The sequence below is a fragment of the Penaeus monodon genome, chromosome 11 (assembly GCF_015228065.2).
Source record: "Penaeus monodon isolate SGIC_2016 chromosome 11, NSTDA_Pmon_1, whole genome shotgun sequence".
Taxonomy (NCBI): Eukaryota; Metazoa; Arthropoda; class Malacostraca; order Decapoda; family Penaeidae; genus Penaeus; species Penaeus monodon.
Window position 1 is genome coordinate 35,346,536 of NC_051396.1, and position 17,500 is coordinate 35,364,035.

General features: G+C 37.7%; 1 protein-coding gene across 1 annotated transcript in view; it reads right to left on the reverse strand.

Moving 5' to 3' along the window:
- LOC119578571 (solute carrier family 12 member 9-like) overlaps window positions 1-17,500 on the reverse strand; it is a 27,512-nt gene that overhangs the window by 209 nt on the left and 9,803 nt on the right. The window contains 7 exon segments of the mRNA XM_037926139.1: window positions 1-24; window positions 1,527-1,737; window positions 3,154-3,282; window positions 3,285-3,352; window positions 4,897-5,031; window positions 11,173-11,307; window positions 12,193-12,364. The exon segment at window positions 1-24 is cut by the window's left edge and continues 209 nt beyond it. Of these exon segments, the coding sequence (XP_037782067.1) occupies window positions 1-24; window positions 1,527-1,737; window positions 3,154-3,282; window positions 3,285-3,352; window positions 4,897-5,031; window positions 11,173-11,307; window positions 12,193-12,364 (874 nt within the window).

Consider the following 17,500-nt stretch of genomic DNA (forward strand, 5'->3'; position numbering starts at 1 on the left):
TTCGACCCGGTTCTTTCAACTCGCCTGCAGTATTCAAAAGGGATTTAACTACTTTGTTCTCATATTTTTTAAAAGTTAACACATCCTACCTATACTAATGTAAAAAAAAATCTCAAAATGAAGTAAAAAACATATTTGACAAGTGCATATAAATATCATTCATATGTTCATAAATGGACAAAATTTGTCCTAACAGGCCACTCTTACTGCCTATTTGAGTTACAGTTAATATCTAAATCTAAACAAAATACAATATGTGTATGTCGATTTAATGAACAGCATAGATAAAATGGTAGTAAAAATATGATTTTATACAATGCTTAACACACAGACTACATTCTATAGATTATATACAATTATACAATAAAAAAAAATACATCCTTAATATCATGTATAACCAGAATGAATTCAGAGCACAGCCTTCTGCCAACATCCCAAAATAAAGTTTCAATTTGCCAATCACAGATTTTGAAATAATTTCTCAAGAAGTTCCTTTATGATCCCAAGATGCACTGGTAATGAATCCTATATTAACTCCTAAAATCCAGATGATGTGACCACCATGTCATGAAAAAAATTGGTTTGAGGAGCATATCATGTGAACATGCTGTCATGGAAAAATTTGGCTGATCACTGAGATGGGTGATGGGAACATGCCATCATGAGAATTTCAGCTGAAGGCTGCAGTAACAGGAATGACTCACAATGAATGCACAAAGCTGTTGGAGGGTGATTAGACTCAATGGGCATTTAGGAAGGGGCTTTTACATATTTCTATTAATAAACGAGTGATAGGAAACAGAGGAAGAGGCAAACTGAAGACAAGACTGAGTGACACATCAAAGATATTTGCGGGTTGTCGATGGTACAAGTGGAAAGAAAGGCGCAGGATCGAGTTGAGTGGCGAAGGATGGTGGAGAGGTCCACGGCTGCTCAAACATGAGCATACCGTTACTGATGATGATGATGGAATGTACCATCTGTGAGCCATGACTGGAAGAGCATCAGCTCCAGGGAGGATGCTACTTCTATGCTCAGGATCATATTCCTGCCCACCATGAACAGTGATGCAGGTTATATTACAGAAAGTTGATAGTTATGAATTATCGTTTTAGTAAAACAATATAATAAATTGTTACTTATGCTTATTATCACTGCACTGAGTTGCAGACTACCAACAGGGATGATATGGAGTCTTTGCTATTACTATTTAGATAAAGGAAATAAAATGACAAATGACATTGGAAAAGGGCAAAAAAATAAATAAAATAAATCCTTATGCAGAAAAAGAGAAAATAACATTGCAAATAGGAGCATGGAGTCTTGCCACTGCACACAAGTGTTAGTGTGCAGTGGCAGAGTAAGTAAGCCTAATACCCATATTTGGAACCACATGATGGCAGTGAAGCATCTGGATCCAATGGGTTAAATTCTAGTTAAATTCCAAATTCACAGAATTTGGAATCCCCCCATTTTTTAATGTAATTGCAGCATAACAGGGGATCATAGATATGACTGCAGCTCACCTGACATGTTAGCTCCAGCCATAATTCCTGTGACACTACTGAAAAGCACCCCAAAGACAGTAGCATAGTTGACAGGATCATCTGTTGTGTAATCCACAGAGTATTCTGGCCATAGGTTGTCCTTCAGGGTATTGGCTGAGAACCATGTATATGTTCCATTCACTGGGTAGGTGTCATTCTGGACCAGCTGGTTTGCTGCTGGGATGGGGACCTTAGGAAAAGAGGAAAGAAAATGATAATTTTTTTATACCTGTGGTCAAATGTGTATTCAAATATTCTTTATAATTCCATATTTACATTCATAAATGCATTCCTCTATCAATTCTTGAAAGCCTTACTGGATTCCTCCATGTTTCTGGCTTTAACAAGTGAAAGGACAGGCAAGATAGGAGGTATTTTTGGAACTTTAATTCCAGTAGACAATCATTCATTATTATGGAATAAGTGACAGAATGCCTCAAGTAATGCAAGATAAAACAGAAAAATAAAAATCTTTATAGACATTTACATAAAGTCACATATTCTTCCCTTCTACAGTGCTACAAAGAAGGAGCAGGGCTCAAAAATTTAATGGAGAGGATAAAAGGCAACTCAAATTACCAAGCTGAAATTTTGTGGCAATATTCATTTATACTTGTATATTCAGCCACACAAAATAAACTGGTTTGCTGTGAAAATTTTGAGTTATAGAATAAAAGACCACATTAACCCTTTCCTGACAGGAGGTATTCATAGTGGCCCGGGCCCTGCTGCCGGGGGCTCATATCGTCACCCTAGCATGCGCGATCCCCGCTCATGCCCAATACCAGCAGCCCTTGCCTTTCTTCGTAATACTAAGAACCTATATTTGTATTTTCGTATATTATTTTCTAAAAGGTCTCTATTTGCCATATTTTCTGATAAAATCAGAATGATAGGATATTTTTGTTGTTATATAGGTTTACTCATAGGTGTCATTATTAGCTCTATAATCTGAATAAACTAAGCAGTGTGGTGGGTATTCATTTAGTTGAAACCGTAGTTTTGCTGTATTTCTTTTGCATTTTTTTTCAAGTTTATTTATAAGATAAACTTTAGTTCTCACAGGTTTATATTATCATTTCCCATATAGATTAATATTATTCAGTGTTTTTATAAATATTGATTTTTTTTGTTTTTTAACTAAATACATATCAGTATTTTATCACATGGTTTTTCATCACAATCACCACTTTGTAATACTACTATAATATTCGGGACCATGTGTCGATTACCGCGTAATTCTTAGATGTTACCTCGGAAACACTGAGAAGCCTTTATAAAATGCATGGTATAGGAAAAATGAGAAAAAGTGTTAAAACTACTTAATCACATTATCAGTGGTAAGAAAATTGTAAAAAAAAAAAAAATAAATAACTGGCATGGCATGGCCATACATACACCATGGCACATATGTACATGCCACCAGCAGATAGTCCAGGCATGCCACGGCATGTATGTACATGCCACCTGTCGGCAATGGGTTACAGAAATTATTCATCCCCCAGAGACATTCTGCAAATATAATTTTTAGTAAAAACACATCTTCAAAATTAATATACACCCATGGCATTTCAAATCAGACAATTCTCAGCAGCCTGATACTTACCTCAATCATGTGATTCTCTGCTAGGAAGCTGATAATGACAGAGGCTGTGCATGAGAGGACAACAGCAAAAATGACTACAGTGAACTTGGCAAACATCCCTGCCCCAATGAGGCAGACAAGCAGGTTGAGGGGACGTTGACAGTGGAAGAATAGGCAAAGTTGTACCAGCGACCTTCTGGGAGCCAGTGGGCAATTTTACCTGGGGAATTATACAAAAGAATGGATGCATAAATAAGTCAGTAAAAAGCGAAAGGATTGGGAACTAAGAAAAAATAAAACGAGAGGAAGGAGGAGGATGAAGAGAAGGAGGGGCTGAGGAGGTGAGGATGAGAGGAGAGGAGAGGATGAGGTAGGAGGAGGGAGAGGTAGGAGGATGAGTGAGGGAGGTCATGGAGGAGGAGGAGGAGGAGGAAAGGAGGAGAGGAAGTGCACACGGAGAGGGGAGAGTAGCAGGAGGAGGAGGGGAGGAGCGAGCAGGATTAGGAGTAAGGAGGCGGCAGGTCGTATTATCTATTCAGTGCGCAGGAGGCGCAGTGAGAGGCGGAGGATGATGATGCCTGTTAGTCAGTAGTATTCGTAGGACTGAGGCGGATTCGGATTAGGATGTTATAGAGAAGGATGCGGCGGTCCCGGTCGGCTTATGAACGTTAGGAGGGTGGACGATGATTAGTATTGCGGCGTCGTAGGTATCGTGCTGAGGATGATTCGGAGTGCGTAGGAGGAGAGGCTGCGGTCGTAGTCAGCGTCTGTCGGCGGGAGGAGTAGTAGAAGGAGAAGGAGAGGATACTGAGCATGGAGAGGAAAGATAAGGAGAGAGAAGAGAGGATACAAGGAGAGGAGCAGGAACTAAGAGAGAGCGAAGAGGATGAGGAGAAGGGGAAGCAGAAGAAAGAAGGAGACGGGGCGAAGTGAAGGCGAGGAGGAGAAGACGAAGAAGAATAAGACGAACAGACGAAGAGCAACAAGAAGAGAAGACGAAGAAGAAGAAGAAGGGAAGGAGCGAGAAGGAGAAGGAGACGGAGACGGAGGAGACGAAGACTAGCACAGAAGAAGAGAAGCGCAGCCTAGAAGCAGCATAAGAAGAAGAGAAGAGAGAGCAGAAAAGAGAGGAGCAGGAAGGTGAAGGGAAGGACGGAGCGAAGAAGGAGCGGAGGAGGGACGAGGAGAGGAGCGGAGGGAGGCGGAGTAGGAGGAGCGGAGTGAGGAGGCGGAGGAGGAGGGAGGCGAGGAGTAGGAGGAGAAGGAGAAAGAGAGGCGGAGAAGAGAAGGAGAGGAAAGAGAAGAGAAAGGGAAGAGAGAAGAGGGAAGATGGCAAGAGGAGAAGAGAAAGAAGAGGAAGGAAGAAGTGGAAATAAAGAAGAAGAGAAGAAGAAGAAGAGAAGCAGAAAAGAAGAAGAAGAAGAAGCGGAAGAGAAGAAGAGGGGAGGAACAGGAGGAGTAGAAAGTATGAATGAGAATGAATATACATGGATGAATAACATGTATTTCTGATAAAGATATAATCAAAATGTGTCAAATGCATTTACTATGAAGATATTCATGCCTTTCTTTCTACATTTGTCACTGAAGAAGAGGAATAGTCCAAAATGAAGAACATGAGAGAACAAAAATGATAAAGAAGAGGAACAACAGAATTATACAAAATACAACAGAATCATAAAATTAAACATCAGACTAAAGAAGAAAAAACAAAATGAGAATAATAGAAAATGGGAAAAGAGAGTGAAAAGATACATTGCTCACCATTTTCACCGAAGTTATCCACAATACCCTCAACACAGCCTGTGGTATAGAGTGCACTGCTGAAGACATTTGCAAAGAAAAACAGTGCGCCAATTGCTCCTCCAAACTCAGGACCAAGTGTCCGACTGATCATATCTAAAGTTTTGGGGTTAAGGGAGATTCAAAGAGAAAAATACGTAACAAAGTATTTACAACATTACATAATTCTAGCAAAAAAACTCATAACATGCTTTCCAATCATTTTGACCCTTTCAGTGATACGGATGCTGTTCAATGTCCGAAGCTTTCCTCCTTTATAAAACCTAAAATATTCATTGGATTGCAGAATGGCTGTGCATACACTAAGCCCCCCCCCCTTCTCTCTCTCTCTCTCTCTCTCTCCCTCTCTCTCTCCCTCTCCCTCTCCCTCTCCCTCTCTCTCTCTCCCTCTCTCTCCCTCCTCTCTCTCTCGTCTCTCCCCCTCTCTCTCTCTCTCTCTCCCTCTCTCTCTCTCTCTCTCCTCCTTCCTCTCCCCTCCTCTCTCTCTCTCTCACCACCCTCTCTCCTCTCCCTCTCTCCTCTCTCTTCTCATCCTCGCTCCCACCCCTCTCTCTCTCTCTCTCTCCCTCTCGCTCTTCTCTCGCATCCCTCTCTCTCTCTTCTCTCTCCCCTCTCTCTCTCTCTCGCTCCTCTCTCTCCTCTCTCCCCCCTCTCTCTCTCTCCCTCTCCTGCCCTCTCATCCTCTCTCCTCTCCCTCTCTCGTCCTCTCTCCCTCTCTCTCTCTCTCTCTCATCTCCTCTCTCTTCCCATCTCTCTCCTCTCTCCTCTCTCCCGCTCTCTCTCGCTCTCCCTCCCTCTCTCTCTCTCTCTCTCCCTCTCTCTCTCTCTCCCCTCTCTCTCATCTCTCCTCGCGCTCTCCGCTCTCCCCTCCCTCTCGCCCCCTCTCCGCTCTCTCTCTCCCTCTCCCTCTCTCTCCCCCTCCTCTCTCTCCCTCTCCCGCTCTCTCCCTCTCCCTCTCTCTCCCTCTCCGCTCTCTCTCCCTCTCCCTCTCTCTCAAAAACCCTCTCCCTCTCTCTCCTCTCCCTCTCTCTCCCTCTCCCTCTCCGCTTCCCTCTCCCTCTCTCCTCCCCTCTCCTCTCTCTCCCTCTCCCCGCTCTCCCTCTCCCTCTTCTCTTCTCTCTCCCCTCTCTCTCTCTCTCTCCCTCTCTCTCATCTCTCTTCGCCCCTCGCTCTCTCTCGTCTCCCTCTCTCTCCCTCTCCCTCTCGCTCTCTCTCTCTCTCCGGCTCCCATGGTACTTGCCTCGTTCTCTCTCTCTCTCTCTTCCCTCTCTCTCTCTCTCCTCTCTCTCTCGCTCTCTCTCTCCATCCCCTCTCTCTCTCTCCCTCCTCCACCCCTCTCTCTCTCTCTCCCTCTCTCTCTCTCTCCCGCTCGCTCTCTCCCTCTCTCTCTCTCCCCCTCTCCCCTCGCTCTCTCTCCCTCTCTCTCTCTCTGCTCCTCCTCTATCTGGTCTCTCTCTCCTTCTCTCCTCTCTCTCTCTCTCTCTCTCCCTCTCCTTCTCTCCATCTCTCCCTCTCTCTCTCTCCCTCTCTCTCTCTCTCTCTCCCTCTCTCTCTCCCTCTCTCCTCTCCCTCGCTTCTCTCTCCCCTCTCTCTCTCGGGTCCCTCTCGTCTCTCGCCCTCTCTCTCTCTCTCTCGTCTCCTCCTCTCTCTCTCCCCTCTCTCTTACCTCTCTCTTCCCTCTCTCTCTCCTCTCGCCCTCTCTCCCTCTCTCCCTCTCTCTCTCTCTCATCTCCTCTCTCAATCTCTCTCTCTCCTCCCCTCCCTCTCTCCCTCCCTCTCCTCTCTCTCACCCCCTCTCCTCTCATCTCTCTCTCTCTCGTCTCTCCCGCTCTCTCTCTCTCTTCTCTCCCCCTCTCTCTCTCTCTCTCTCTCCTTAGGTCCCTCTCTCTCCCTCTCTCTCTCTCCCTCTCTCTCTCTCTCTCTCCGGCCTCTCTCGCTCTTCTCCCTCGGGGGGTGTGGGGGGGTGTGTGTGGTGTGGGTGTGTGTGTGTGTGTGTGTGTGGTGTGGTGTTTGTGTGTGTGGGGGGGTGTGGTGTGTGTGTGGGTGGTTACTGTGTGTGTGGGGGGGAGGGGTGTAGGTGTGGGGGGTTGTAATGTGTGAGTGTGTGTGCGCAGGGGGGGGGGGGGGGGGGTTTGTGTGGTGTGGTGTGTGTGTTGGGGTGTGTGTGGTTGGTGTGTGGTATTATAGTTTGTGTGGTGTGTGATGTGTGGTTTGTGTGGTGTGTGATGTGTTGTGTAGGTGTGTGTGTGTGTGTGGTATGGTGCATGTGTGTGGGGTGTGTGTGGTGGGTGTGGGTGTGGGGGGGTGTGTGTGTGGGGGTGGTGTGTTGTGTGTGGGGTGTGTGGTGTGTGTGTATGTGTGTGGTGTGTTGTGTGTGTGGTGTGTGTGTGTGTGGTGGGGTGTGTGGTGTGTGGTGTGGTGTGTGGGTTGGTGTGTGTGGTGTGGGTGTGTGTGGTGGGTGTTGGGTGGGGGGGGGTGTGTGGTGGGTGTGTGTGTGTGTGGGTGGAGGGGGGTGGGGGGTGTGTGTTGTGTGTGTGGTGTGTGTGGTGGTGTGTTGGTGTGTGTGTGGGGGGGGGGGTGGTGTGGGGGTTGTGGTGTATGTGTGGGGGGGTGGGGGGGGTGTGGTGTGTGGTGGTGTTGGTGTGATGTTGGTGTGGGGGGAGGGGTGTGTGTGTGTGTGTGTGTGTGTGTGTGTGGGGGGGGTGGTGGGTGTTGGTGTGTGTGGGGGTGTTTGGTGGGTGTGTGGGGGGGGGGGGTGTGGGGTAGGGGGGGGGGGGGGGGGGGGCCTGTGCGGGGGGGTGGGGGGGGAGGGGGGGGAGGAGTGGGGGGGGGGGGGGGGGGGGGATGGGGCGGGGCGGGGGGGGGGGGGGGGAGGGGGGTGGTGTTGGGTGGTGGGGGGGGGGGGGGTGGGGGTGGGGGGGGGGGGGGGGGGTGGGTGGGTGGTGTGTGTGTGGTGTGGTGGGGGTGGGGGGGGGGTGTATGGTGTCCCTTTCTCGGCAAATATAGGGGGCACGAGTGACAGAAAACATGGACTACCGGGGGTGGGGGTGGGGGGGGGGGTGGTGGGGTGGGTGTGGGGTGGTGGGTGGTGGTGGGGGGGGGGGGGGGGTGTGTGGTATGTTGTGTGTGGGGGGGGGGTGTGGGGGGGTGTGGGTGGGTGGGGGGGGGGGGGGGGGGGGGGGGGTGTGGTGGGTGTTATTGTGGGCCGTAGTCGGCAATATGGGTTCAGAGAGGAGCAAAACAGGACGACGACCGTGTGTGGGGGAGGTGGGGGGGGGGGTGTGTGGGGGTGTGGGGGTGGGGGGGTGGGGGGGGGGTGGGGTTGTGTGTGGGTTTGTGTGTGGGTGGAATGTGTTGGGGGTGGGGGGTGGGGGGGGGGGTGGTGTGTGTGGGGGTGGGGTTGGGGGGGGTGGTGGGGGGGGTGGGGGGGGGTGTGTGGGTGGGGTGTGGGGTGGGTGGGTGGGGGGTGGGTGTGGGTGTGTGGGGGGGGGTGTGGGGGGGGGGGGGGTGGGGTGTGGTGTGGGTGGGGTGGTGGGTGTGGTGGGTGGGGTGGGGGTGGTGTGTGGTGTTGTGGTGTGTGTGTGGTTTGTGTGTGGTGTGTGTGTGTGTGTGGGGGTGGGGTGTGTGTGTTGTGTGTGGGGTGTGTGGGTGTGTTGTGTGTGTGTGTGTGGTGTGTGTGTGTGTGTGTTTGGTGTGTGGGGTGGGGGGGGAGCAGCAGGGGCCCAAACAATGGGCCTTACAAGACTATGGTAGGTGGTGGGCTTTGGGTGTAAGGTAGACAACCATGATGTCTGGACTCCCTTATTGTATAGCAATGATGGAGTACGGCTGCACCGAAGAGTGAGGTGTTACTCCTTGGTTCCCCGCAGGGAGTCTGCCTGTCATCTCCTACAGTGGTCTAACGATGAGCATAAATCACGTACTTACCAATGTGACAATCGGTGGTGATGAAGGTATGTTTACAACAATGGCATAGCCTCTTGTGGAAGGGGATAGAAAACACAACATTGGAATGTCTTGTGTGACAAGAAGAGACAAATAAAAAGGTGAACTAATGGACATACTTTCATGCATGTTACAACACTGGAAGAGATGAACATTCATTTAAAGCAGTGATCATGAGTAAATGCATATGTATGTGTGTATGAAGATATGTATGTGACAAACATGTAAGGTTATTTAAAATGTGTAGAATATAGTAATGTGATATGAATATAGCTGGTTTCCAAATGATGGTCCCCAGCATAATCAAACACCATTTAAATTCATGTAGCTAAACACAATAAAAGTACATAAGAAGAAACAGTGACACAATGTTATAAAAAAAGTGATCAATGTGGAAAACAATGCAAGTATTGTAAGGTGCAGTGGTGTGATATCTTTATCGAGATTTGCTAATTATATGAGTGCTAACAGATGCCGAGACTACAATATTCTTGGGCTTCAGAACTACGTGAACAGGCGGCGCAGAAGGAAATCCATCTTCAGGCGCTGTCACAGAATGCAAATGAGCAAGAAGCACTAAGGGAAGAGCATCCTCAGGTAGCGGTAATAAATGATGCGTACAAGTGAGAATCTAATTGATGCACATGATTTCAGGTTTAACTTTTGTTACCTCTTTAGTATTCAAGTCTGTAATATTTTGAAGAGACTATATTTGTCCACTGAAAAGCTAAAGCCCCAGGCAATAATAATAAGTTACAGAGTAAAAACTGAATAAATAAGCTAGTTCATATTCAATCATTTCTTACAAGCATAAGTACTTCAATTTTCCAGTTTTCAAAATAACTTTCTTTATTGTAAAGATGGCTCTACAGGTCCTATATGACCTCACCTTACTCCCAAAAACAAATCTTTTCCTATAGCTATTAACATCATTATCATTATCATTTTACTGATATCATGGTTATTATAATCCTATAAATGTGATAGTTGCAAAAGATTTTTTTTTTCTTCTTCCCAAAAAACAAGAAAAAGAGTAAATAAGTGAGACAGGTTGGATTAGTAACTGACCCCTTGTTGACTGAGTGCTTGTAAAGCTATATATGTGTAACAAAATGAATAAACTAAAATCATGCTGGATATGGCATATGTACATACAACCCCTAAAATGGGTTGATGTTTTACTTCTTCCTATATATCTTCATGAAACAGTACAAAATATACTGAATCTGCAATCACTTAAAAATCATATTGAAACTTTTTTCTTAACATTACCACATTAAATGAGTTAGACCTGACTTGCTACAAAGATAATAGAATGTACTGTAAAGAGCAAAACCGGACTCTCATTGAGCTGATTCTTAAAAAGAATAATGGCTTTGCCTTTTAATCTATTTTAAAATACATTAATACAAAAAATACAATGAAGAATGGTAAAACACTCTTCTGTGTTGATACTATGGTAGGAAAAAAATTAGATTTATTGAAAATGACACTATAGTTTTGAAATCTACCTGGATTCCATTTCAGGTCAGACCTGAAGACGGAATCCAGGTGGATTTCGAAATGGTTGTCTCTATTTCAATAAATCTAGTTTTTGCATTGTGGGTTTTTCTACCATAAAATACAATACATATAAAGTACATATTCATCTTTTATGGTCTATACATATTTACATGTTTACTAATTATTTCACACATTTTATTCACTATACTAATATTCACAGTATAAAAAATATTTGCACACAAAATATGTACTGGATCTGTCATCTTATCAACATAAAATTACATTGCCATTACTGTCTTTAACCTTGATATTTGACTGATATGAAATTCAACGAACCACTCTTCATAACAAAAGCATAACAAATCACAAACAATCACATCACAGTTCTGTGGGCAGGGCAAGATAGGAAAGATAGAGAAATATATCAATAATCAACAATGCAATCTACAGTATGAGTGATAACATTATTCATTCTAGGGGAGTTGAGCTACAAAGCTGAATCATTCTGTTGCCAAGTGAGAAACATTAAAGAAAAAGTAGCTGTATTTTTTGTTTTTTTCTTTTCTGGCCATTGTCAGTATATCAAAAGAGAATTCATACATATGCTATATATGCATCCCCTTTAAATGGACCTACATAGAAAAGTTAAAAAATCACACAGTTACACTATTCAGATCAAAGACAAGCCATTCACAATTTACAAAGTACCACAAAAATAAATAGTCTACAATGGCTGACAGCCTCAACTATTACCACCAAAACTACATTTCTTTTCATTGAAAAGGATACAGTATGCACCACCTCCCTCAACAGCTCCATTGGTTGAAATGGCACATATAGACAGTATTGTAAACAGCAGAATTATATATGCCAAACTCAATGTGCCACTGGCAAGTGCCAAACCCAAGTTTCCAATAATAAAACCTGTAAAAACAAAAAAACAAACAAAGAATAATAGGATAAACTAAATTTCTTAATAATATATTTCCAAATGTATACTAGTATATTTGTCTTTTAAGAAAGATATTGATAGCATATTAATTTCCTCAAATCTTCAAGAGAGAAACACAAACAGAGAGAGTAAAAGAAACAGAAAGAGAGAACAAGACAAAGAAAAAGAGAAAGAGAGAGAGAGAGAGAGAGAGAGAGAGAGAGAGAGAGAGAGAGAGAGAGAGAGAGAGAGAGAGAGAGAGAGAGAGAGAGAGAGAGAGAGAGAGAGAGAGAGAGAGAGAGAGACAGACAGACAGAGTGAGAGACAGAGTGAGAGAGAGAAGACAGAGAGAGACGACGAGAGGGAGAGGAAGAGAGACAGAAGAGAGAGAGAAGAGAGGAGGAGCAGAGAGACAGAGAGAGGACAGACAGACAGAGAGAGAAGACAAGAACAGAGAGAAGAGAGAAGAGAGAGGAAGACAGAGAGAAGAGAGAGAGAGAAAAAGCAGAGAAGGACAGAGAGACAGAGAGACGAGCAGCAGAGACAGACAGAGAGAAGACAGAGAACAGAGAGACAGAGAGACAGAGAGATAGAGAGACAGAGACAGAGAAAGACAAAGAGAGACAGAGAAAGAGAAAGAGAGACAGAGATAGAGAGAGGCAAAGAGAGACAGAGACAGAGAGAGACAGAGAGAGACAAAGAGAGACAGAGACAGATATAGAAAAAGAGAGACAGAGACAGAGACAGAGAGAGACAGAGACAAAGAGAGAGAGAGAAAGACAGCAAGACAGAGACAGACAGACAGAGAGAGACTGAACAGAGAGAGAATATATTAGTAAGCACGATTATTTACCCTCCCCCACTAATCCACTACTTACCAACTCGCAGGAAGAGCATAGTACTAAACTGTGACAGGCAGACAGGGGCAAAAACCCCAGCAAAGGTACTCAGTGTCCGTGGTGTATCCGAACTTTCCGAATCTGAACTTGATAATTCTCTGCCACTTAAACTTCTGAACAACTTGCGCTGCGTCAATAGAGGTGCTCGTTCCTGCAATTTGAAGGGCCAGGTCAGTTGTTGCTAACTATATACACGTTTTTGGGGTTTAATTATGTGTTATCCATTGTCATCATGCAAATCATATACAAATAAATAAAAAAAATCCATTCCATGTCTTCCAATGAAAAAATATTTGAGTTACTTCTTAATGTTTCTTGAGTATGTTAAACAATGGTCATACTAGTCACATATGGCCAGGGATCCCCAGACAGCCACAATGACTGTCTGTCAAGTACAGGGGGACTGGTCACACTAGGCACAGTGTCTTCACATAGAGATCCAGAAGTATTACTCTATTCTGAATCAAAATAACTTCAGCAAACAGATCCAATCCTCTCTAATTGCCCCTTTGATACATTCATTCAATGCAGTATGGTCAAGAGCAGGGAATTTTCTAGACAAATGTAAAACATGTCTCAGACTGTGACTCATACACTTCACAAATAATGGTTTGTTAACAGAGGGCCAGATGATTAGCCCAAAGAGTTTGATCCCAACTCACTCATACCAATGAGTGTTAAGTGTTAAGTGTTAAGAAACAGTCACACTAGTCTTGTCTGTCCAGGGATCCTTGAACAATCACTCCAAGTGTCTGTCAAGTACATGGTGCCACTGATCACACTATGCACAATGTCCCCCCATACAGAACCATTATCCCAGAAAGGACCAATGTGTCTGCAATAACCTTCTGGATGAACAATACATCATAGATAGTTGTGGATTCTATGAATATCATCAAATATCAAATGAAAATTTTCAATTAGACACTGAACTTAGAAAAGCCAATCTACACATTGTATTAATAATCATGCAGTGGGGCCAGTTACCCCAAAACCCAATATTTTAACAGAAATAGAAAATCTGACAATATTCTTTCCAATAGCATATGAGTGTAATTGATAATGTACAAGAGATAATCATGCACTGATAAAAACTAAGGTTATGAGAAAGTAAATACTATAATTGAAATTGTGTAAAATATTTGTATATAGTTGATGTTTGTGAAACAGCCCTGCCAACCAAAGTTTACTGTTGATTTCATTCATTACTGTTATTTTTACTTTCATCTAATATGATATTTGTCATTGGTTTGCCGTAACTGTTCTCTGGCTCTCACTTTGTTCACCAGGGAGTAAATTATGTCTGAAGTAAGCTCTGTATCCTCACACTCAGAGTGGTGTGTTTGCATCTTTTTATAAATGAATGTTTCGGGAAAATTTTAAAAAATCTTTGAAGGCACCTTTACTTGTTGAAAAATAATACTTTTTTTTTATGGTACCTATGCCAAAATCAAAAAATAAATCACGTTTTACTCAAAAATGGCTTAAAAGTTTCCATTATTTACTACATTTTTCTCTTTGGCTCATTTTTCCCTCTGCCCCGGGGAAAAAACCCAACCAAGCCATTCTGCAGTGTAAAGATTTCTTCTCTTGCCCCTTTTCTATTTTTTTCATCATGAAACGTTCATAACATTAATATATATATATATATAAATATATAATTATATTTTAATATATATATAATATAATTATAAAAATTATATATATTTTTATAAAAATAATAAAAATAATAAAATTATATATTATTATATATTATATTTTTGTATATATTGTTTATATGTATATTATTGTATATTTTTTATGTTTATATGTATAATTTTTAATTTTTTTAACTTATATTTATTTTTTATATATATTATATAATAATATATAATATATTAAAATTTTTTTTATTTTATATATGTTCTGATAAATATTTATATTAATTTTAATTATATATATATATATATATATATATATATTTTTGTGTGTGTTATCATCATACATATATTACACATTTATACAATATATTATTTTGGAAATTGAAAATTTAACCCCGGTGGTTTGCCATTGCCTTCCGCCCGGGTTTTTATGGGTCCCATCTCTATTTACCCGGCACTGTCTTCAGCTGGCTTGGCCACCCGTGGTAGACAGGAAAATCGGGGTGAATTTCCCTGCCCAAGGGAAAAAAGCGCGCCGGCGGGGGACTCGAACCCTCAATCAGATTGTCATCAGACAGTCTTGAGTCCGACCTCTAACCATTCGGCCACTGCCCGCCCCCATATATATTGTAATATATCATTATACATTTTATTATATATACATATATATATGTTTAAAAAAATTATATATTTATATATAATTATATATTTTATATTATATTATATTATATTAAAATAATATTAAAATTTATATTATAATATATATATATATATATATAATGATGTATTATTAAAATTTTTGTATATTATAATTTTATATATATATATATATATATATTATATTATTAATATACATAATCATAATACTAATACATATATACATATTTCTATATAAAATATACAATATACATATATAAAATAAAATATAAAAATATACTATAACACATATATTACAATATAAACACATATAATACACTAAATACACATTATATAATAAAAATATATATATATATATATATATATAATATTTATAAAATATAAAATAATATGTATATATAAAAATAGATATGATATATAAATATTATATTATTTATATATATATACATATATATCATATATATAAATATATATATATATATATATAATTTTTATAATATATAAATTTATATATATATATAATATAATATAATTATTAATTTATATATAAAAATATAAATTTTTTAAAAGATATATACAATATAAAAATAAATATATATATTTTATATATATATATATAAATTATTTTATACATAACACAAAATATAATTTAATAATAGAGAAACAATATAAAATATAAATCAATTATATTTTTTTTATATAATTAATATAAAAAATATCCAAATTTTTATACATATAAATATATACATATGATGTATATATACTATATCATATAATATAATAATAATTTTAAAAAATTTTAAAAATATTAAATATATACAAATAATTTATGCATTATTATAATATATATTTTAAAAACAATATATTATTTAAAACATATTTTACTATAAAGTATAATAAAATAAATTTTAAATAAAATTAATAAAACAAAATTACAAAACAAATACATAACATTAAATATATTTTATAAAAAAATAAATAAAAAATTATATATAATAAATATATATAAAATTAATTTAAAAATTTAAAATAATATATTATATATATATATATATATTTAATATAAAATATACATACAAAACAATATATACATATAATTTTAAAATAAATATATAAAATAACTATATATATAAATTTTTATTCCCAATTTAAATATATTTATCATAATATATATATCTATTATTATATTATATTAAATTAAAAATTATATTTAATTATATATTTTTTATAATTATATAATATATATTATATTAATATATATATATTTATATATTATATACTTATATAAATATATATATAAATTTTTAAAAAATTATTATAATTTTTTTTATATATATATTAAAATTTAATATATATATAATATATTAAAATATATATTTTAAAATAATTATATATACCACCCCCAAATATATACAATAACCCATTTCCCTTTAAACCAAAATAAATTATAAATTATATTATAAAAATTATATATAATATAATAATAATATCTAATATTTATATTAAATTTTTATATATATATATAACATTAAATTTTTTTATTAAAAAATAATATATAATATATAATTTTATAATAATATATTATTTTTTTTTCAATACAAAAACCCAAAAATAAACAAAATAACAAAAAAAAAAAATAAAAAAAATAAAAAAAAAAATACCAAAAAACAAAAATTTCAATAACATACCAAACCAATACAAAAAAAAACATATTAAAAATTATATAAAATTTTATATATTTTATATATTAATAAATATTTTTTTTGTGTGTGTGGTGTGTGTACCTAAAAAAAAAAAAAAAATAAACAAAAAAAAAAAAAAAATAAACAAAAAATAATAAAAAAAAATAAAAAAACAAAAAAAATAAATAATAAAAAAAAAAAAAAAAATATATATATAAATATATATATATTAATATATAATAATATTTATAATATTTTTGTTTGTTGTTGGGGGTTTTTTTTTTTTTGTGTGTGGTTGTTGTGTTGTTTTATGTTGTAATATTAAAAAATATTTATATATATTATTATTATATATATTTTAATATATAATATATTAAAATAATTATATATATATATTATTATTTATATAAAATAATAAATAGTATTATATTTATATTATTTAATTATTATATATATTTTATTATTATAATATAATTATATATATTTTAAAACAAATATTTAATATAATATAATATAAGATATGTAGATGTATATATTTTATATTATTTTATTGTATAATATGTTTTGTTAAAATTTTAGTAAAAATTTTTTATTGTTATATAAATATATTTATATATAAATTTTTATATATTATATGATGTATAATAAAAAAATTTTAATTTTTATTTTTTAATATATTTTTTTTTTTTTTTTTTTTTTTTTTTTTTTTTTTTTTATATATGTTTTTAATTTTTTAAAATATATAGGTAAGTTAATTTTTAAAGCCCAAAAAAAAAAAAATAAAATTTTTTTTTGTATAAAAAATTTTTTTTTTTTAATAAAAAAAAAAATTTTCAATAGACACTGACTTAGAAAAGCCATCTACACATTGTATTGAATAATCATCGTGGGGCCCGTTACCCAAAACCAATATTTTAACAGAAATAATCTAAAATCTGACAATATTCCTTTCATAGCAATATAGTGTAATTGATAAGGTCAAGATATAATCATGCACTGATAAAAACTAAGGTTATGAGAAAGTAAAATACTATAGATTGAAATTGTGTAAAAATTTGTATATATTGATGTTTGTGAAACAGCCCTGCCAACCAAAGTTTACTGTTGATTTCATTCATTACTGTTATTTTTACTTTCATCTAATATGATATTTGTCATTGGTTTGCCGTAACTGTTCTCTGGCTCTCACTTTGTTCACCAGGGAGTAAATTATGTCTGAAGTAAGCTCTGTATCCTCAGCACGTCAGAGTGGATGTGTTTGCATCTCTTGATCAAATGAATGTTTGTCTGGATAATATTTAAAATCTT